At 45.5% G+C, this 22478-nt stretch overlaps 1 protein-coding gene across 1 annotated transcript in view; it reads left to right on the top strand.

Moving 5' to 3' along the window:
• The window catches only part of AIFM3 (AIF family member 3), a 69184-nt gene that overhangs the window by 25858 nt on the left and 20848 nt on the right, over positions 1 to 22478 (top strand). Inside the window, exons 11-16 of the mRNA XM_077835342.1 lie at positions 6417 to 6547; positions 8423 to 8538; positions 9020 to 9091; positions 10105 to 10168; positions 16788 to 16864; positions 19493 to 19610. Of these exons, the coding sequence (XP_077691468.1) occupies positions 6417 to 6547; positions 8423 to 8538; positions 9020 to 9091; positions 10105 to 10168; positions 16788 to 16864; positions 19493 to 19610 (578 nt within the window). The remainder of the gene's footprint in view (positions 1 to 6416; positions 6548 to 8422; positions 8539 to 9019; positions 9092 to 10104; positions 10169 to 16787; positions 16865 to 19492; positions 19611 to 22478) is intronic.

The following is a 22478-nucleotide window of genomic DNA, read 5'->3' as shown; positions in this document are numbered from 1 at the left end:
TGTGATTGCTGTGAGAAGTTCTTGTCAGTTAACCCAGTAACCAGCCTATCTCTGATACTTTCATGGTTTGCATTCCCAAAATCAGTTCTCAGCCAATGCATGCAGGGATTTTATAAAAGATTTTAATTTTCTCTTTGTTTCTGAATTCTCTGGTGAAAACCTGCTCTTTCATAAACCACATTTTTCTGAGTTATAAAGTATGCATCAAACATAGCCAAAACTCTCTTTCATAGTCATCATTGTGACTCTTCAGTAAAGTCAAAGGATTTAAAGATGTGCTCTAATGGTTTCCCCATAGCATAAATTAAAGACTATACCTGGATATCTCCAGGGTCCTGGTGGAAGCGCCATCAAAGCTAAAGTTCTCTGGAGCATTGAAGAGTGGTATGGTGATAAGATTTGACAACTTTTGTTTTGTGCCCTTTGTTTCTGCTCTCCTCTGGCACTTGATTACTTGTGATGCTTATGTCATGTACACCTTGTACTCAGTACAAGCCTGACTGCTACTAGCAAGTCAGGCTTCTGTGTCAGATATGGACTATCTACAAACCTTCCTTCACAAGGAACGACACACAAGATGTGTTCACTATAAAATCCTTTAATGCACTGCCAGGAAGGAATGGCTGTTGTGAGCTTAAGGTATGTCAGATGGAGCTCCCTAGTGGCTAAACAGTATAATACAGTTTAGCATTTCTTTTCACGGTTTCAGAGTAGCAGCCTTGTTAGTCTGTATTCGCAAAAAGAAAAGGAGTACTTGTGGCACCTTAGGGACTAACAAATTTATTTGAGCATGAGCTTTCATGAGCTACAGCTCACTTCATCAGATGTATTCAGTGGAAAATGCAGTGGGGAGATTTATATACACAGAGAACATGAAACAATGGGTGTTACCATACACACTGTAACGAGAGTGATCACTTAAGATGAGCTAATACTAGCTGGAGAGCCGGGGGCGGGGTGGGGAGGGGTGTGTGAAAGAAAACCTTTTGTAGTGATAATCAAGGTGGGCCATTTCCAGCAGTTGACAAGAACAGCTGAGGAACAATGGGGGGTGGGGGATAAACATGGGGAAATAGTTTTACTTTGTGTAATGACCCATCCACTCCCAGTCTCTGTTCAAGCCTAAGTTAATTGTATCCAGTTTGCAAATTAATTCCAATTCAGCAGTCTCTCATTGGAGTCTGTTTTTGAAGTCTTTTTGTTGTAATATTACGACTTTTAGGTCTGTAATCGAGTGACCAGAGAGATTGAAGTGTTCTCCGACTGGTTTATGAATGTTATAATTCTTGACACCTGATTTGTGTCCATTTATTCTTTTATGTAGAGACTGTCCAGTTTGACCAATGTACATGGCAGAGGGGCACTGCTGGCACATGTTCTGTTATTTTCTTTGTTAGGCCTGTCCTGTAGTAGGTGACTTCTGGGAACTCTTCTGGCTCTGTCAATCTGTTTCTTCACTTCAGCAGGTGGGTATTGTAGTTGTAAGAATGCTTGATAGAGATCTTGTAGGTGTTTGACTCTGTCTGAGGGGTTGGAGCAAATGTATTGTAGAGCTTGGCTGTAGACAATGGATCGTGTGGTGTGGTCAGGGTGAAAGCTGGAGGCATGTAGGTAGGAATAGCGGTCAGTAGGTTTCCGGTATAGGGTGGGGTGCCACAAGTACTCCTTTTCTTTTTGCGAATACAGACTAACACGGCTGTTACTCTGAAACCTGTTTATGTGACCATCGCTTATTAGCACCGTAGTGTCCAGGAAGTGGATCTCTTGTGTGGACTGGTCCAGGCTGAGGTTGATGGTGGGATGGAAATTGTTGAAATCATGGTGGAATTCCTCAAGGGCTTCTTTTCCCTGGGTCCAGATGATGAAGATGTCATCAGTGTAGCACAAGTAGAGTAGGGGCATTAGGGGACGAGAGCTGATGAAGCGTTGTTCTAAGTCAGCCATAAAAATGTTGGCATACTGTCGGGCCATGTGGGTACCCACAGCAGTGCCGCTGATTTGAAGGTATACATTGTCCCCAAAAGTGAAATAGTTATGGGTGAGGACAAAGTCACAAAGTTCAGCCATCAGGTTTGCCGTGACGTTATCGGGGATAGTGTTCCTGACTGCCTGTAGTCCATCTTTGTGTGGAATGTTGGTGAAGAGGGCTTCTACATCCATAGTGGCTAGGATGGTGTTTTCAGGAAGATCACCGACGGATTGTAGTTTCCTCAGGAAGTCAGTGGTGTCTCGAAGATAGCTGGGAGTGCTGGTAGCATAGGGCCTGAGGAGGGAGTCTACATAGCCAGACAATCCTATTGTCCAGGGTGCCAATGCCAATGCCAGATTGACAGAGCCGGGAAGAGTACCCAGATGTCACCTACTACAGGACAGGCCCAACAAAGAAAATAACAGAACGCCACTAGCCATCATTTCAGCCCCCAACTAAAATCTCTCCAACGCATCATCAAGGATCTACAACCTATCCTGAAGGACGACCCATCACTCTCACAGATCATGGGAGACAGGCCAGTCCTTGCTTACAGACAGCCCCCCAACCTGAAGCATATACTCACCAGCAACCACATACCTCACAACAGAACCACTAACCCAGGAACCTATTCTTGCAACAAAGCCCATTGCCAACTGTTTCCACGTATCTATTCAGGGGACACCATCATAGGGCCTAATCACATCAGCCACACTGTCAGCGGCTCGTTCACCTGCACATCCACCAATGTGATATATGCCATCATGTGCCAGCAATGCCCCTCTGCCATGTACATTGGTCAAACTGGACAGTCTCTACGTAAAAGAATAAATGGACACAAATCAGATGTCAAGAATTATAACATTCATAAACCAGTCAGAGAACACTTCAATCTCTCTGGTCACTCGATTACAGACCTAAAGGTCGCAATATTAGAACAAAAAGACTTCAAAAACAGACTCCAATGAGAGACTGCTGAATTGGAATTAATTTGCAAACTGGATACAATTAACTTAGGCTGGAATAGAGACTGGGAGTGGTTGAGTCATTACACAAAGTAAAACTATTTCCTCATGTTTATTCCCCACCACCCATTGTTCCTCAGCCGTTCTTGTCAACTGCTGGAAATGGCCCACCTTGATTATCACTACAAAAGGTTTTCTTACCTCTCCCCCTCTGCTCTCCTGCTGGTATTAGCTCATCTTAAGTGATCACTTTCCTTACAGTGTGTATGATAACACCCATTGTTTCATGTTCTCAGTGTATATAAATCTCCCCACTGCATTTTCCACTGAATGCATCCGATGAAGTGAGCTGTAGCTCACGAAAGCTTATGCTGAAATAAATTTGTTAGTCTCTAAGGTGCCACAAGTCCTCCTTTTCTTATTTCACAGTTTCAGTCTTAACTATTCTGTTGCTTTCATGAGTAAAGGTTGCTCCTATGAGTGTGTTTTGCAGAATTAGACCCTAATTCTGACCCTGGAAATAGGAGGACCCTGTTTCAGGATGAAAACAAATGTTGAAATACCAGAACTTTTCCGGGACAGAAATTCCATTTTCTGAATAGCTCTATATCTGAATGTGCATAGACAGCAGGAATATAAAAGTGAAGTGACTAAGATATGGAGGCTTGCCAATAGATGTTATGGGCCTGAAAGTCATGATACAGAATCTAGCCCTGTACTGTAAGGCATACTAGTAGACTTACCTTTCGTGTGTATGTCCTTAACGTTCACAGTTCCTGGTTTGTGAGTATTTAAATGTACAACATTAACCTTGCATTACCATAGCATATGATAGCATTAGGTCTGTATAATAGCACAGTGGGACAATCCACATCAAGATATGTGGTCAAGATTGTGCCCCCTGAGATTCACAGACATGGGTAGATTTCCCTTTTCCCACCTCTGTGACACTATCCCGCAGCTCACTGGACCCCACATAACTCTTACAATATTTTCCATAAATACATCCCGCAATAACCATGACCACCAGAAAGTTCTTAGCTTTCAGCAGAGACCCCACATGCCCCTCCTTTGGTGAAACATCATGAAGATGGTGATTGTAGGGGAAGCATGCCCATCTGGGTATGTCTTGGCTTACAGAGTAGTAACTCTGTACCCCTAGTCTGTTGCCAAACTAGGGCTGTTGGGTCATAACACCTAACCTAGGCTTTGTGAATCCCAGTGATTTTTTTCCAGGCACCTAAAAATTAGGCAGGTGATACTCGGCATTGTCATGCCCAAGTTTCTTCAGGAATCTAGTCCCAAATGTTTATATGTTAATATATTGTTTGAAAATACTTTTAAAATCCTTTTACATAAGCTCCTGGGTAAAATTTTCAAAAGCACCAAAATTACGTAAGAGCCTAAATCCTATTTTCAGATGTAATCTAAGCCCGTATCTACCTAAGATCCCTTAGGGCTAGATCCACATAGAGACTTAGATGTCACAGAGGTGAGCATTGCAATGCCTAATTTTTAGTTGCCTGCCACCCAGCGGACTCCTCAGACCTGAGTTAGGTGCTGTGGCAAATGGCCAACGCTACTGTGGCTCCAGGTGCTCTGATTAACCTGTAGTAACCTCTCCTTAGTCCACAGGGAATAAGGCTCTGATCATCCTGGGGCTTACATACTTCCCCTCTATTACACTTTTGCTGCCCTCTGGCCTTGCTGTATCACAGTACCCAGACTCCCTGTGTAATGCAGGGGGAGAGTTAGGGGCCTAAGAATGGGATTGGCAGACCCCAGCAAGTGGAATGGGGAGCCTCCTGAGCTAGCCAATTAGAAATGCAGAGGAGGGGCCCAAACACATGCCTTCATCTAACTTCAGGCTGGAAGAAAGTTGTCTTTCTCCCCTGGGGACTCGCAGCTGTGACCCTTCTCCTGGTGCTAGGTGGCTGAGCAAGAACAGCCCTTTCTCATGGAAAAAACAGAGATAGAGTCAATAACCTAGAGTCAATAATCTAATAACAATTAGAGCACTCACATGAGCATACGGGTACACAAGAACAAATGGATATAAACTGGTCATTGGGAAGTTTAGACTTGAAATTAGATGAAGGTTTCTAACCATCAGAGGAGTGAAGTTTTGGAATAGCCTTCCAAGGGAAGCAGTGGGGGCAAAAGATCTATCTGGCTTTAAGATTAAACTCAATAAGTTTATGGAGGAGATGGTATGATAGGATAACATGATTTTGGTAATTAATTGATCCTTATATGTTCATGGTAAATAGACCTAATGGCCTGTGATGGGATGTTAGATGGGGTGGGATCTGAGTACCCAGGAAAGAATTTTCCGTAGTATCTGGCTGGTGAATCTTGCCCACATGCTCAGGGTTTAGCTGATCGCCATATTTGGGGTCGGGAAGGAATTTTCCTCCCGGGCAGATTGGAAGAGGCCCTGGAGGTTTTTCACCTTCCTCTGTAGCATAGGGCATGGGTCACTTGCTGGAGGATTCTCTGCTCCTTGAAGTCTTTAAACCACAATTTGAGGACTTCAATAGCTCAGACATAGGTGAGAGGTTTTTCGCAGGGGTGGGTGGGTGAGATTCTGTGGCCTGCGTTGTGCAGGAGGTCGGACTAGATGACCATAATGGTCCCTTCTGACCTTAGTATCTATGAATCTGTTCTCAAATTCTTGATGTGGAACAGGAACTTGAACGTGGGCATCCGACTTCCCAAGGGGAATGCCCAAATCACCAGTCTGGGGGCTGTTTTGGGATGTCTCTTTCTCAATCTCTGTTCTGCTGTGTATGAATAATGACACAGGCATTGCTGCAGCATTGGGCCCCAGAATCTCTCATTTCTCTAGTTGGTCATTTGATTCCAGCTCTTTTGGTACTGGAGACAATCTTGAAAACTGGACCAGCTGTCACTGAGGCAGGGTCCCATGCCCCATGCCTGAGTCTGCAGAAAGCCTGCAACAATAATTCTAAAATATTTGAACTGTCTCATTCATCTCAGTCAGGGTCCCTGGGGCAGCTGCAGTAATTGACATTTTTTTTTTCAAGATGCCACCAGATTCAGCACTTCTGCTGTACAATTTGTTGTTTTGCTGCAGTGTGGCTACAATCTCTGACCCGTCCCACAGCACCAGGCCCCTTGTCACCGGCACAGATGGAGGAACTGATTTGGGACAAACATTTATGAGAGAAAGAACCCCTTCTTGAGATCACCAGTCAATCAGTAACTGCTGGGGATCAGAAAACTTCCTATGTGGCCACCTCTATTATGGAGATTTTACACCTACCTCTGCAACAGCGGGTAGTGGCCGGTGTCAGAGTGCCCGGCCGGAAGATCACTTGCAGTTATATTAGACAGTGTGTTGGCTCCTTGAGTCACTCTGTGCAGCACTTGCAGAGACATGTTTAGTAACAGAAAGGATGCAGATAAGAAAACCACAATTGAAACCTGACAAATTCTTTTCCTAAATGTGTGTTTTTCAGGCCCAAAGCTCTTAGCTGTAAAGGCAAAGAAGTTGAGAATGTTTTCAACATCCGAACTCCTGAAGATGCCAACCGGGTAGTGAAACTGGCCAGCAGCAAGAATGCAGTTATAGTGGGGGCCTCTTTCCTTGGTGAGATTTGGTCTTGGGCAGACCATCTCAAGAATCCCATTCAGGGGCCTTTGGGCAGAATTTTCCCTTTGAGATGTTATAGTTTTCTTTATAATTCCCCATTTTCCACATGGTTAATTAACCACTAGAACAATTTACCTAGGGAAGTAGTGGAGTCTCTGTCCCTTGAAATCTTTAAATCAATATGTCTCTCTAAAAGATCTGCTCTAGCTCAGTCAGACGTTATTAGACTGGATGCAGGAATCGCTGGATGAAATTTGATGTCATGTGTTATTCATGCGGTCAGACCTTAACATCTGTTAATCCTATTTTTGACCTGTGCCTAGCCCTTGAATTTTCTTGTGATCTTTTTGGCCAGAATAATCTATTGTAGATCCTTAAAAGATATAGCTAGTTCATGAAGCTAGTGAATTTTCTGGGCTGTTTTATTTTTTGTATGCAGCCACATGACATCCTTTAAATGAAAAATTCCCTTCTTATGACTCATTTGTGGCTATTGCCACAATTGTCTACTTGTATTGGTAACCTTCCATTTTATTCAGGTTCTTATAATACTTTCTAGGATACAGCCCTCCTGACCTCAACTTGTAAATTAATTTAATTAATTGTATAGAAGACTGAACAATTAGGCCGACCAGTCTATGGACTGCATGCACATATTGGATACTTATTGTTTGGGTCAGTTTCCTGGTTTCAAGATGTAATCCATCCAGTCAGGAAGCAGAAACTATAACATGCAACCTCGGTGACCAATCACAAACTGCAAATAGTCAAAGTGAACAATTCACAAAGAACGGATAGGTTGAAAATGTCTTGGCCAGGCTATTTGAACAGTGCTTCCAAATAACAAACACATTCCCAGACATCGGGATTGATTCATGATTAGAAAAAAAGAGCTAAATTCACAATGACTCTTATTTGCAATGTATAGTTCAGTAAGCTTGACTATGATCCCAGCCACAGAGTGTATGCTCCTCCTAGTTCTTCTATTCATAATGTTACGGTTTTAAATGAGAGAGACAAGGTGGGTGTGGTAATATTTTTATTGAACCAACTTCTGCGGGTGAGAGACACGAACTTTCACTCTCCACAGAGCTCTGCTTCAGGCTTGTGGAGTTTGAAAGCTTGTCTATTTCACCCACAGAAGTTGATCCAATAAAAGATGTTACCACACCCACCTTGTCTCTCATATCCCAGGACCAGCATGTCTACATCACCACTGCAAACAGTGATGGTTTTCAATGACCATTTACTAAGTATATTACAGTGCATCACTTCAGTCTTCAAATCCTTTTTGTGGCTTCTTCCTTGTAAGAATTTCACAAATAAATAATTGGTCTTGGGGTGAAGAACAAAAACAATCACTATGAAACCCTTTGGCGAGCAGAAGGTTTGGTTTCTGCCCAACCTATGAATACACTTAATATCCCAAAATAGCAATTCCAGTTCCCATCACAGGGAATCAGGTTGCTTGAGGCAAACCAGGTCATGCTGAGCCACAATTATCATTATTCATACCAGCAATAGTCCTCAAATTGCAGTCATACCAGAAACCCCAGTAAGGATCAAATCCTGACTGTGCTAGGAGGAAAGGGGTGACGTTACACATGTATAACAAAAAGATGGTCCCTGCCCCCAGTGCTTACAATAGACTGAGCGAGCGGAAAATGTTCTTCATACCATCTGCAGTGTATCCTTCTGCTGAGCCCAAAAGCAGCTGCTCATGCCGTGGCAGCTCTTCCCAGCCCTGAAAGGGTGAATTGAAAGTTCTCACATCTCTAGCCACCATCTGACAGCTCTTGAATTCAGCTCCAGAGACCACACTGAAGTGCAGGGAGTGGCACGCGCTGTCTCTGACCTGCTTCTGTTCCCCAGGGATGGAGGTGGCAGCCTACCTCACAGAGAAGGCCCATTCTGTGTCTGTGGTTGAGCTGGAAGAAGTGCCTTTCATGAAGTTCTTTGGGGAGAAGGTTGGCCAAGCTCTCATGAAGGTGATTATGACTTACCAGTCTCTTAGAGGATTGTTTTGGATCAAGCAAGCAGGTCAGTGACCCTGATTCCTGCTGTGCGGAGGACAGCTGTGTACGTCTTACCTCCCTGCTGGCACTACCAGTTAATCGTATCATTGTGTTCGGTTTATTTAATGTATGAATGAGAATACAGTGTTCTGATGCTATAAAGTGATGCATGGTGGTTGACACCTAAAAGAAAACATTGGTCATCTCCTCCCCCATTGGCCTAATTGCAATATCCTCAAGTATTTTGTGTTCCTACACTGCAAAATTATGACACCCCACTGAGCAGGCGAGATGCAGAGATGCTCAGAGAGCCCGTTTTCAGTGCACCCTCAAGCCAAGGTGAGAGCTGTAGCTCAAGAGGGAGGGAATGGGATTGTGGAGGAAAAGTCAGAGAAGCCAGAAGATGGTGGTAGCTCCAGAGCGTAAGGACTTTTGTCTCTCTCTTGTTGCACAGATGTTTGAAAACAACAGGGTGAAGTTCTACATGCAGACTGAAGTGTCTGAGCTGCGGGAGCAGGAGGGCAAGGTACAGTGGCTGGTGCTCCACAGGAGCTGAGCATTGTGGGGCTAAGGGAATGGGACTGGGGGCCAGACTGCACCTGACCTGTGCATGTGTGTGTGGAAGGACAGGGAGAGTGTGAGGAGCTCAAAGGAGTGCAGGAACCATTCCCAACCTGCATCCTAGGAGCATCTATGACTCCAAAGTGGGGAGAGAGCTGGGGAGAAGGCCAGTCTATGCCCCCCAGCCCCACCTCCTCCCAGCCTGCGGAGTGAACTGGGTTCAAATTAAATATAGCGATCACTACGAGCCTCCAGTAATTATGGGCTGAGGGATTCTCCTGTTTTTGGTGATTCCACACTGTACACTGCTGAGACAGGGCTTATCCTGTGACATCACTCAGAGGGCCCAAATGCCCTTTGTGCAATCAGGGTGCCTAGCCCATCCGTTAATGAAATACTGCATGAGAAAAGCACAGAGAAGTTAGCAATGCCAGAAATCAAGTTGCCCGTGCAGTCCTAATTTGGCCCCCTTTGTGTGCATGTCCAGAGGTCTGTCTGTCAGAGGTGAGGTTCGGACTTGCATTGCTGGTTCATTGTTTCTTCTCGTTTCTGTTCTATTAAATTCACATTCTCTCATCACACCCACCAGCATGTCTGTGAGGGCAACAGACATCTCAGCCCGCTGTATTTTTGTGACTGGATTTTACTGTGGAGAGATTTCAATTCTGGGGGTCTGGACAGCATTTAGGATCTAGGATGGCTGGTGAGCACCAGCCAAAGGAGAGGTTGGTGTGACATAGATCATGCATTACCACTGTGTGTCATTAGGGACTAAGAATCCTGCATAGCTACAGGGTTTACAATAGGGAGACAAGAGTGAGAATCCTGCAGGATGATCTCTTCATTGAAGCAGAATTATAATTGAGTCATTTCCCCTTATTTCATGAACTGGAGTGAGATTCCAACTCAGCTGGGTACTGCTAGGTTCTTTTTTTTTGTCCTTAAAGTAACCATGAGTTTCATCTGTGTCCCCTAAAGCTTAAGGAAGTTGTCCTGAAGAGTGGGAAAGTCCTCCGTGCAGATGTCTGTGTCATCGGCATAGGTAAATGAACCCTAACATGCAAAGCTTCAGCGTTTGGCAGCAATGTGGCTTCTGCTTCCCCAGATAGAGGCGAGCGCTTGGGCTGGGAATGCTGATAGCTACACTATAAGAGTGCCACATTGTAGCCATGAATCATAGGAACATAAGACTGGTAGGGACCTCCTGGGTCAATGAGTCCAGCCCTTTGCAACCCATCAAATCCACCATCAACACCCGAACAAGGGGAACCTTTTCAGCTGGTGGTTAATTGATCCTTGCCAAAGGGATGTGAAGAGAACAGTGAGAAATTGCTGTGTCAAACTCCCTTGTTATAACCTTGGTAGGTAATAGTAACTTGATGTTTCCCTCAACATTTTCATGTGATTTTTGTTTTCAGGAGAACATTCATTAAATTTCAAATTGATCTTTTTATTTGATTCATTTTTTTTCTTTGCAGTCTGATGTGGTAGAATGGATGTTGTGTAGAGTATTTTTCCCTTTTTCTTCTCTATAATTTTCCAAACCATCTTGAGCTTTGGAAGAGTCACCAAGTGACAGCCTTCCATTTCCCTTTTTGCTGCCTGTTGACTTTTCCAAAGTTGGTGAAGTTTTGAAAAGTGAGAATGAAAAAAGGAAAATGGGGGGAGGAAAAGGAGAAAAGAAGGGGGAAAGCGATCTGTAATGCAGAGAAACAGAGGAGAGCCCTCTTTGAACATGGTTGTGCAACTGGATACTCTCATAAAAAAACAACCTTCGACACAAACTTCCTTGTGGCTGGACTTTACTAAAACTAGACAAGCCATTTACAACACACATTTTGCTTCTCTACAAAAGAAAAAGGACACTAAATTATCTAAACTACTACAAGCCACAAGGGGCCACAGCAATGGTTCCCTTAACCCACCCAGCAATATTGTTAATCTATCCAACTATACTCTTAACCCAGCAGAAGAATCTGTCCTATCTTGGGGCCTCTCCTTCTGTCCCTCCACCCCCACGAACATGGTACAGTTCTGTGGTGATCTAGAATCCTATTTTCGACGTCTCCGACTCAAGGAATATTTCCAACACACCTCTGAACAACATACTAATCCACAGAGACCTTCCTACCAACACTACAAAAAGAAGGATTCTAGGTGGACTCCTCCTGAAGGTCGAGACAGCAAACTGGACTTCTACATAGAGTGCTTCCGCCGACATGCACGGGCTGAAATTGTGGAAAAGCAGCATCACTTGCCCCATAACCTCAGCCGTGCAGAACACAACGCCATCCACCGCCTCAGAAACAGCTCTGACATCATAATCAAAAAGGGTGACAAAGGAGGTGCTGTTGTCATCATGAATAGGTCGGAATATGAACAAGAGGCTGCTCGGCAGCTCTCCAACACCACTTTCTACAAGCCATTACCCTCTGATCCCACTGAGGGTTACCAAAAGAAACCACAGCATTTGCTCAAGAAACTCCCTGAAAAAGCACAAGAACAAATCCACACAGACACACGACTGGAACCCCGACCTGGGGTATTCTATCTGCTACCCAAGATCCATAAACCTGGAAATCCTGGGTGCCCCATCATCTCAGGCATTGGCACCCTGACAGCAGGATTGTTTGGCTATGTAGACTCCCTCCTCAGGCCCTACACTACCAGCACTCCCAACTATCTTCAAGACACCACTGACTTCCTGAGGAAACTACAATCCATCAGTGATCTTCCTGAAAACACCATCCTGACTACTATGTAGAAGCCCTCTACACCAACATTCCACACAAAGATGGACTACAAGCCATCAGGAACACTATCCCCGATAATGTCACAGCAAACCTGATGGCTGAACTTTGTGACTTTGTCCTCACCCATAACTATTTCACGTTTGGGGACAATGTATACCTTCAAATCAGCGGCACTGCTATGAGTACCCGCATGGCCCCACAGTATGCCAACGTTTTTATGGCTGACTTAGAACAACACTTCATCAGCTCTCGTCCCCTAATGCCTCTACTCTACTTGTGCTATATTGATGACATCTTCATCATCTGGACTCATGGAAAAGAAGCCCTTGAGGAATTCCACCATGATTTCAACATTTTCCATCCCACCATCAACCTCAGCCTGGACCAGTCCACACAAGAGATCCACTTCCTGGACACTACAGTGCTAATAAGCGATGGTCACATAAACACCACCCTATACCGGAAACCTACTGACCGCTATTCCTACCTACATGCCTCCAGCTTTCACCCAGACCACACCACATGATCTATTGTCTACAGCCAAGCTCTACGATACAACCACATTTGCTCCAACCCCTCAGACAGAGACAAACACCTACAAGATCTCTATCAAGCATTCTTACAACTACAATACCCGCCTGCTGAAGTGAAGAAACAGATTGACAGAGCCAGAAGTCACCTACTACAGGACAGGCCCAACAAAGAAAATAACAGAACGCCACTAGCCATCACCTTCAGCCCCCAACTAAAACCTCTCCAATGCATTATCAAGGATCTACAACATATCCTGAAGGACGACCCATCACTCTCACAAATCTTGGAAGACAGGCCAGTCTTTGCTTATAGACGGCCCCCCAACCTGAAGCAAATACTCACCAGCAACCACACACCACACAACAGAACCACTAACCCAGGAACCTATCCTTGCAACAAAGCCCGTTGCCAATTGTGCCCACATATCTATTCAGGGAACACCATCATAGGGCCTAATCATATCAGCCACACTATCAGAGGCTCGTTCACCTGCACATCTACCAATGTGATATATGCCATCATGTGCCAGTAATGCCCCTCTGCCATGTACGTTGGTCAAACTGGACAGTCTCTACGTAAAAGAATAAATGGACGCAAATGAGATGTCAAGAATTATAACATTCATAAACCAGTCGGAGAACACTTCAATCTCTCTGGTCACTCGATTTCTGACCTCAAAGTGACTATCCTTCAACAAAAAAACTTGGAAAACAGACTCCAATGAGAAACTGCTGAATTGGAATTAATTTGCAAATTGGATACAATTAACTTAGGCTTGAATAGAAACTGGGAGTGGTTGAGTCATTATACTAAGTGAAACTATTTCCCCATGTTTATTCCTCCCTTCCCTCCCTCCCTCCCACTGTTCCTCAGATGTTCTTGTTAATTCCTGGAAATGTGCTGGAAATGGCCACCTTGATTATCACTTCAAAAGGTTTTCTCTCCTGCCACCCCACACTTCTGCTGGTAATAGCTCATCTTAAGTGATCACTCTCCTTACAATGTATATTTTTTCATGGTCTGTGTGTATATAAAATCTCCTCACTGTACTTTCCACTTTATGCATCCGATGAAGTGAGCTGTAGCTTACGAAAGCTTATGCTCAAATAAATTGGTTAGTCTCTAAGGTGCCACAAGTACTCCAAGGAAAGTGTGGGCCCCTTACTGAATGAGGGAGGCAACCTAGTGACAGAGGATGTGGAAAAAGCTAATGTACTCAGTGCTTTTTTTGCCTCTGTCTTCACGAACAAGGTCAGCTCCCAGACTACTGCACTGAGCAGCACACCATGGGGAGGAGGTGGCCAGCCCTCTGTGAAGGAAGAAGTGGTTCGGGAGTATTTAGAAAAACTGGATGTGCTCAAGTCCATGGGGCCGGATGTGTTGCATCCGAGAGTGCTAAAGGAATTGGCGGATGTGATTGCAGAGCCATTGGCCATTATCTTTGAAAACTCATGGTGATCGGGGGTAGTCCCGGAAGACTGGAAAAAGGCTAATGTAGTGCCCATCTTTAAAAAACGGAAGAAGGATGATCCTGGGAACTACAGGCCAGTCAGCCTCACCTCAGTCCCCGGAAAAATCATGGAGCAGGACCTCAAGGAATCAATTCTGAAGCACTTAGAGGAGAGGAAAGTGATCAGGAACAGTCAGCATGGATTCACCCAGGGAAAGTCGTGCCTGACTAATCTAATTGCCTTCTATGATGAGATAACTGGTTCTGTGGATGAAGGGAAAGCAGTGGACGTGTTATTCCTCGACTTTAGCAAAGCTTTGACACGGTCTCCCACAATATTCTTGTCAGCAAGTTAAAGAAGTATGGGCTGGATGGATGCACTACAAGGTGGGTAGAAATATGGCTAGATTGTCAGGCTCAACGGGTAGTGATCAATGGTTCCATGTCTAGTTGGCAGCCGGTATCTAGCGGAGTGCCCCAAGGGTCGGTCCTGGGGCCGGTTTTGTTCAATATCTTCATTAATGATCTGGGGGATGGTGTGGATTGCACCCTCAGCAAGTTTGCAGATGACACTAAACTGGGAGGAGTGGTAGATATGCTGGAGGGTAGGGATAGGATACAGAGGGACCTAGACAAATTGGAGGATTGGGCCAAGAGAAATCTGATGAGGTTCAACAAGGACAAGTGCAGAGTCCTGCACTTAGGACAGAAGAATCCAATGCACCGCTACAGACTAGGGACCGAATGGCTAGGAAGCAGTTCTGCAGAGAAGGACCTAGGGGTGACAGTGGACAAGAAGCTGGATATGAGTCAACAGTGTGCTCTTGTTGCCAAGAAGGCCAATGGCATTTTGGGGTGTATAAGTAGGGGCATTGCCAGCAGATTGAGGGACGTGATCGTTCCCCTCTATTCGACATTGGTGAGGCCTCATCTGGAGTACTGTGTCCAGTTTTGGGCCCCACACTACAAGAAGGATGTGGATAAATTGGAGAGAGTCCAGCGAAGGGCAACAAAAATGATTAGGGGACTGGAACACATGAGTTATGAGGAGAGGCTGAGGGAACTGGGATTGTTTAGTCTACGGAAGAGAAGAATGAGGGGGGATTTGATTGCTGCTTTTAACTACTTGAAAGGTGGATCCAAAGAGGATGGATCTAGACTATTCTCAGAGATAGCAGATGACAGGACAAGGAGTAATGGTCTTAAGTTGCAGAGGGTGAGGTTTAGGTTGGATATTAGGAAAAACTTTTTCACTAGGAGGGTGGTGAAACGCTGGAATGGGTTACCTAGGGAGGTGGTGGAATCCCCTTCCTTAGAAAAAAGAAAAGGAGTACTTGTGGCACCTTAGAGACTAACCAATTTATTTGAGCATAAGCTTTCGTGAGCTACAGCTCACTTCATCGGATCCGATGAAGTGAGCTGTAGCTCACGAAAGCTTATGCTCAAATAAATTGGTTAGTCTCTAAGGTGCCACAAGTACTCCTTTTCTTTTTGCGAATACAAACTAACACGGCTGTTACTCTGAAACCCTTCCTTAGAAGTTTTTAAGGTCAAGCTTGACAAAGCCCTGGCTGGGATGATTTAGTTGGGATTGGTCCTGCTCTGGGCAGGGGGTTGGACTAGATGGCCTCCAGAGGTCCCTTCCAACTCTGTTATTCTATGATTCTTTTCTTTTTGCGAATATAGACTAACACGGCTGCTACTCTGAAACCTGCCATTTTAATGATTGTTTGGTGCTTAGATACCATCACTTTTGAAATATTTGTGGTAGATAGAGAAACAGACTAAAACTATTCTCAAGCATTGATAAGACTCCCCCAATTCAACACCCTTATGAATTTTAAACTTGAAGTGCATTAAAACATGATAATATTCATTATGTAGTATGTGGAGTCCAATACTTGGTGGTTCTCAAACTTTTCCATAACAAGACCCCCTGACCACTGTTCTAGGACTCCCACAAAACCCTTCTCTCATTTAACTAGGCAGTAATATTGACATAATGTACTTGTGCGTCATTTTGTACAAATTAGGCAGTCTAGACGGCCTAGCTTTTATTTCCCCTCTTTTATTTGCATTTTGTATCGATATTTTAAAAAGCTACAACCAAAAACATTTTAAGATTAAAAATCATGGCCGGCACTTTAGGTGCTCTGTTTATGGCCATGCTTCGGGTTCAGGGAGCTATGCCACCTCCTTGTGCTCTCCTCCTGGACAAAGCCTCAGTCCTGCAGGTGCACTCCATGAAGGTGACCCCTCTGCCCATGTGGAACTCGTTGCAGGATGGGGGCTTGAACGTACAAGCCAGGCAAAGGTTAGAGGGGCAGGGATAGTCTACAGGCACAGTGATCACCACGGATGGGTGGCAATCAGCGTGTTAGCTCCACTTTTCGAAGGAAATTGTTCTGATATTTTTTAAAATTTGTATATTGAGTGGGAGTGGGGTGAGTTAATTGGAGCACAGGAGTCTGGAAGGGAAGGACAGTACTGCGGAGGAGGGCAAACAGGGACAGAAGGAGCACTCTCCATGTGCCATCTGATAAGAACAGAGTTACCTGGTTTCCAAATGCAGCTGCACAAGTTGTACATATTCTAATTAGTTTATCCCTAGGTCTGTGCATTTCCACTGTACTTTCGCTTCTGCCAAATCCTCCCCATCCTTTGAACTTGGCCAACAAGGCTCTGAATCCCCCTGTCAATCATTCATTTGCTGCCCCCTCTGGCACCAAGCACAGCTGCATTTGTGGGACCCAACAGAAGATGTTAACTGAGCAGCACCTGGTATCATGGAACTGAGCTGACATTGGCAGGAGAGTGATTGCTGGTGTTAGCAGGTCCTTTCTCGCTCTGACATCTGTTTTCATGAGAGAGCCAGTGTTTGGGAGTCAGACCCACTCACACCATGTCCTTTGACTTTCTGGCAGGTGCAAGTCCAGCAACAGGATTTCTGAAGCAGAGCGGCATTAACATGGATTCCAAAGGCTTCATTGTCGTCAACAAGGTAAATACTGTCAAAGCACTGACTGTTGCAAGGCCCTACGCAGGCTCTGATGGTAGGTGTGGAGACAGCCATATAGCGGAGGAGTGGGAGCAAATCCAGAGTTAAGGTTGTAGTGCAGTAGCTGTTTAGAGCCAAATTTTCAAAGTAATCTGCCTACACATGTGTATTTTAGAGTATCTTGAAAATTGCTGTAGCTCACTAAGGACATGGTTAGACTATGTGGGATAAATATGGGGTCATTTAGCTAAGGGATTCTTGAGTAGCCCCAATGTGAGTGGTTTAAGATTAATAGATTCTTATGACTATTGACTCACAATAAAATTGCGTGAGAGGATGCGATTTTGGCCCCTGCTGTGGACTGTCCCATGAGGATGTGAAAAGCTTGAGACATCAAATGATTCTGGGGATGCAAAATGAGAAAAAATAGAGAGGGAGAGCTCCCATCCCTTCTCACAAATTCCTGGAGTGTATTGGCAGTTGCACAAAAGTACACACCCAGTAACCAAGAGGTCTACTCGCAGAACATACACTAACTGTTATTAATGTTTCTGTGCCATGCAGAACCCTCACTGTGTTACTGTAGCCTTGGAGGCTGACTCGAATGCACCCATTTCACAGAGCCAGGATAGAACCCAGGACCCAGATCCTCTAAAGTATTTAGACTTCTAACTCCCATCAACTTCAATGGGAAACACCTTTGAGGACCTGGGTCTATGTCTCTCATATGACCAAGCCAACTCTCATCCACTTTGCCACACAGTCTTCAAAAAGCAGCCTGCCAAATCAGATGCATGTATAACCCACAATAACAATATGATTCTGCAGTGGTCACCCTCTAGAACAGGGGTGGGCAACCTATGGCACGTGTGCCGAAGGCAGCATGCGAGCTGATTTTCAGTGGCACTCTCACTGACCGGGTCCTGGCCACCTGTCGGGGGGGCTCTGCATTTTAATTTAATTTTAAATGAAGCTTCTTAAACAGTTTAAAAACCTTGTTTACTTTACATACAACAATAGTTTAGTTATATGTTATAGACTTATAGAAAGAGACCTTCTAAAAATGTTAAAATGTATTACTGGCACGCAAAACCTTAAATTAGAGTGAATAAATGAAGACTCGGCACAGCACTTCTGAAAGGTTGCCGACCCCTGCTATAGAAGTTATACCACGGATCAAGGTTTATGGCTGTACTGCGCATTGTGTGTTATGTGATGTGGTTTTGAGCTCAAGTGGCAGAGGCTTGTGCTTCTACAGCCGGAGGTTCTGGGTTCAGTCATCACAGACAACCGACACAGAAGCATTGTTACCTTTGGCTATGCTGTCTGAACCATGCTCGCATAAACAGGAAGACACACCTAGAATCTTGATGCCTAGTGTCCCTCTGCGCTCTCAAATCCTGTGTAACCTAGTAACAAAGTGTGATTGTGACTCCCTACATGCCCCACACAGAGAGCAGTAGCATTTATACACTCCCCTTCCCCCCCAAGAACCACCGCCCATTGCTCCTGTAGGTGAGGTGAAAAAGGTCTGTGTTGTGAAGATGAAGGTTGTGGGTCAAACCTAGTTAATGACCCCTGTGAGCGTAAAAAGACATCTTTACGTATAAAAGTTCACCATCAGCAGGAACAGGACAGGTTCACTGTCTCTGCGAAGGTACTGATATTAGGACTGTTCCTATGGTATGGTATGGTTTTGCAAGACATCTCGTAGTGCTGACACTAGACACTGTGGGGGAGGCTGAGTTCCAGATGCCCAGGGCCTGCTATCCTTTCATCCAGTGAGCCTGATGTGGGTACAGCTGGCAAAGGAGAAGTGGGAGTAATGTATTGGGGTGTAGATGGGGAAGCAACTTCTTTTCTCTCTCTTTCTCATCCCTTCCCTTCTCCTCTAGTACTTGGATTCTTTTTGCCTGATTTGGCTCAGTGTTGTAACCACGGTGACATCACCAACCACTCCACTGAGCTGAGTACTTTCGGGACCTGTGCTTTGCTAGTGCTGGGAGGTGGGGGAAGGCGAGAGGCAGGCGTGCCTATGGAGGTGACCAGTATAGTCCAAATCCAGTGAGTCTTGCCATCCAAGTAAGGGTAGAGTAGTTGCTACGTATAAATCTGCACACTCAGTCTGTGGGGGTTGTTTGTTGCTATGTCTAAGTCAGCAGCATGAAGCTGCTGCTGACCCTGAACTTATAATGCCAATTGCAGCGTAATCACCAGTGGTGCTTGTGATTAGATTTTTGGCTGCGTGTGTGTTCCCTCTGTGCGCTGCCCCAGCTCTGCGCAGTTAGCTGGCACAGCAGACCTCGAGCAAATGCCCAGTGACCACAAAATCCATTAAGGTGCAAAGGCACTTGGTCAGGTTTATTGTCAATGAAGCATGGTCCTAGCTCTCCAGATCAATGTCTACAGTTACACTAGCACATGTATGCCCATGACAATGGATACAGCTCAGTGTATGGCGGGACTTTCCACTCCCCCCTCAGCTGGCCTGCCTCTTGCTCACAACTTAACTTTATATCAGCAAAGTTTTGACTACTTTAGCCCAGGCCTCAGGTCAGGTCTCTGATACATGGGCTTATGTTTCAGGCCCTTTCCCTACTACAGTGCTAACGGCCCCTTGCTTCCTTTCAGATGATGCAGACCAACACCCCAGGAGTTTTTGCAGCTGGTGATGCTGTCATGTTTCCACTGGCCTTGCGTAACAACAAGAAGGTGAACATCCCTCACTGGCAGATGGCACATATGCATGGTGGGTGTATTTCAGTCCCTTCGCTTTAGGGCTCCTGAACTACTTAGGGACAAGCACATCTTGAAGATGGCCAGCCAGACCTGGCTAGATAGAGAGGCAGTTGGGGAATGGGGATTTATTATTCACCATTCACTTGACTGTTCAGTATTATCCCTCATTATTCCTTCATGGGTTGTTTGTCTTAGATTGGCCAGTAGTCCTTACCCAATGGGGTTTTTTTCAGATTTGAAGGTATTTAGGCACATACTGATGCAAATAGGTGCCTAGTGGGACTTAATAAAGCACGTAACCTAGTTGAGTCCCTAACTCTCATTGCAGTGCTTGTAAATCTGACTAGGTGCCCACCTTCCTCTTTAGGCCCCCAGATACAGCTCTAGACCTTAGCTGTGCAAGCCAGGAATTTTTCCGTGATGCCTTTAGCTTCCTGCCATAGCACAATCCTTCGTGGAGCGCCCTCCTGCATCAGGCTGTGGCATGACAGGCACACCTGCCTCAGTTTCCTTCCTTAAGAGTCCCCAGTAACTTCACACAAGCTTTCTTGCCTCAATAATACCCCTCCTTGGGGCCAGTTTATTATCAAAACATAGTGCAAATCAGTCCATAATCGAAAGTCCCCCACATAGTCCATATCACTGCAGTGCATGTAGTCCTTAAAACCCTGCTCTTTCCAGCAGGAACCTCACCTCGCTGCTGGGACTCATACTGCAGTGTCTTCACCAACATCTCTGCTCCTTGTCAGTCCCCTTCTGGCCCTCTCCCAGGACAGCCACCCCATTCCTTCCAGCTGGAGCATAACCCTGCTTTTCCCAGAGGGAACCCCACAACCCCTTTGCTGCGAGATTGTCCTCTGCAGGGGAGCATCCCTCACTCCCCCAACCCTCTCGCTGTTCCCTGGGTCCAGCTCTCTAGCATGTCAGCTGCAAGCCCTTCTGCTGCTTCCCTGCCTCTAGCCTGCTTCCTCCTTCAGCTTTCTGGCTTAGAGCCAGCAGGCACCTCTCTCTGCTGCTGCCACTCCTCTTCCTGCCCTCCGCCCTCTCCAGCCCTGGCTCAGGGAGAGCAGCAAACAAAACCCACTTTCATTGCTCCTGCCTTCAGCCTTCTCCCAGTAAATACCTTCTGCTTCCTACGAGGACCTCCTGTAGTCTCTTGGTTACAGTTAGCTCTCACCTGCCTTCTTCCGAATGAAGCTGGTATCCCCAACTCAGCAGATCTGTCTCCCCACTAAGGCCCTGCTGCCCTGCTCCTTTACAGCCTCCAGCACTGCCTCATCCTCTTAAATGGCCAAACTGGCACAGGGGCACCGGATCTGCTTCATTTAAGGGGGTCAGCCACCCTGTGACACTTCCCTTATCAATTCTCTGCACTTCATAGCCTCTAACTGATATTGATTTCCTTGTATTTCCCTTTTCTTCCATTAGTTCTGTTTCTTTTTTATTTCTAATGCTGATTTCACTTCACACGGAACCAGGTTGGGTTTTAGCCCAAGTAGTCATCCTTCCTGAGTGTGGAATCCTGGCTTTTTGGCCCTCTAATAAACTCCTATTTTTCATTCACATTTTTCCTCTTATTCAGTTTGGCTCATAATTGTTCTCAGTGTTGGGAAATGAGCGATTTTCAAGCACCAAGTCTAGATAGTTCTGGCTGCGACTGTCTTCTCTTTGTCCATATTGAACATAATCAAATGTGGCCTAGACCATTGCTAGAATTCCTCTTCTTCCCGATATATTTAAAAATACCTTTATTGTCCTTAACCTACTGGCCTTAGACATTTGGCTTCTCTCAGTGTCCAACAGTTTATCCAGAAAAAAGGAACTCCTCCCCCTCCCCCCAGTCAAGTTGAAGGACTCAGTCATCTCCCTGCTTGCAGACTAGCCTCTTTCTCCTTTTTGCATCAGCCTTTTTTCCCCGCCCCCCATTCTCATGCTTCCCACTGTGGCACTGCCAGTCTGCCAGCCAGGTGCCCCAGTGGTCAGTTTTTGGAGTTCTATCACCCAGGTTACCCTTCCTTTTGAACACAATTCTCTGGTTAGCATTGTTTTAAACATGCTTTGAGGATTTGAATATCATTACATGACCTAAACAAGCATCGGCACTAAAAACATGCTCTTCTTTACCTACAGCAATGCCATTCTCAGTCTATGAAGCCCTGAATCACCATGGTGCCAGTACAGATTTTGGGGAGGGGCAGTGATACTTTGCCCATAAAGGTCTCTGTTCTTGAGAAGTGTTTTATCCACTGCCCCTCCTCTTCCCCTCTCTCCTTGTTCATTTTTCAATATCTGTGAAAGGTGCCAGGCGTGGAAGCCTGTGGCCTGTCTGGTTTCAGAGTAACAGCCGTGTTAGTCTGTATTCGCAAAAAGAAAAGGAGTACTTGTGGCACCTTAGAGACTAACCAATTTATTTGAGCATGAGCTTTCGTGAGCTACAGCTCACTTCATCAGATGTAGTGAGCTGTAGCTCACGAAAGCTCATGCTCAAATAAATTGGTTAGTCTCTAAGGTGCCACAAGTACTCCTTTTCTTTTTGTGGCCTGTCTGTGACTTTTACTAAAAATAATGGAGTCGGGGGGTGTTGACAGGGAACTGACTGATGCCCAAGTGGGGGGTGGGGAGGAAGGGGAAGAGAGCCTGAGATCTGTTGCAGGAGGAAGGGGGAAGTCCAGCACCTGCCACTGCCAACAGCTTCAGATCCCTCTGCCACAACCTCAGCAGCTCAGAGCTCTGGGGCCCCACCATCTGCGGTGGCTCGGATCTCCAAGTCCCGCTGAGGCAGCTGAGAGCTCTGGGGCCCCCCCATGGCAGCTGAGAACTCTGGCCCTGCCATCCTGGGGTTGAAGCAGAAAACGTCTGGGAGGTCTCTGAAAGTCAT

Source organism: Eretmochelys imbricata, chromosome 15, assembly GCF_965152235.1.
Source record: "Eretmochelys imbricata isolate rEreImb1 chromosome 15, rEreImb1.hap1, whole genome shotgun sequence".
Taxonomy (NCBI): domain Eukaryota; kingdom Metazoa; phylum Chordata; order Testudines; family Cheloniidae; genus Eretmochelys; species Eretmochelys imbricata.
The sequence above is the reverse complement of the archived record's forward strand: the minus strand, read 5'-3'. Positions and strand labels throughout refer to the sequence as shown.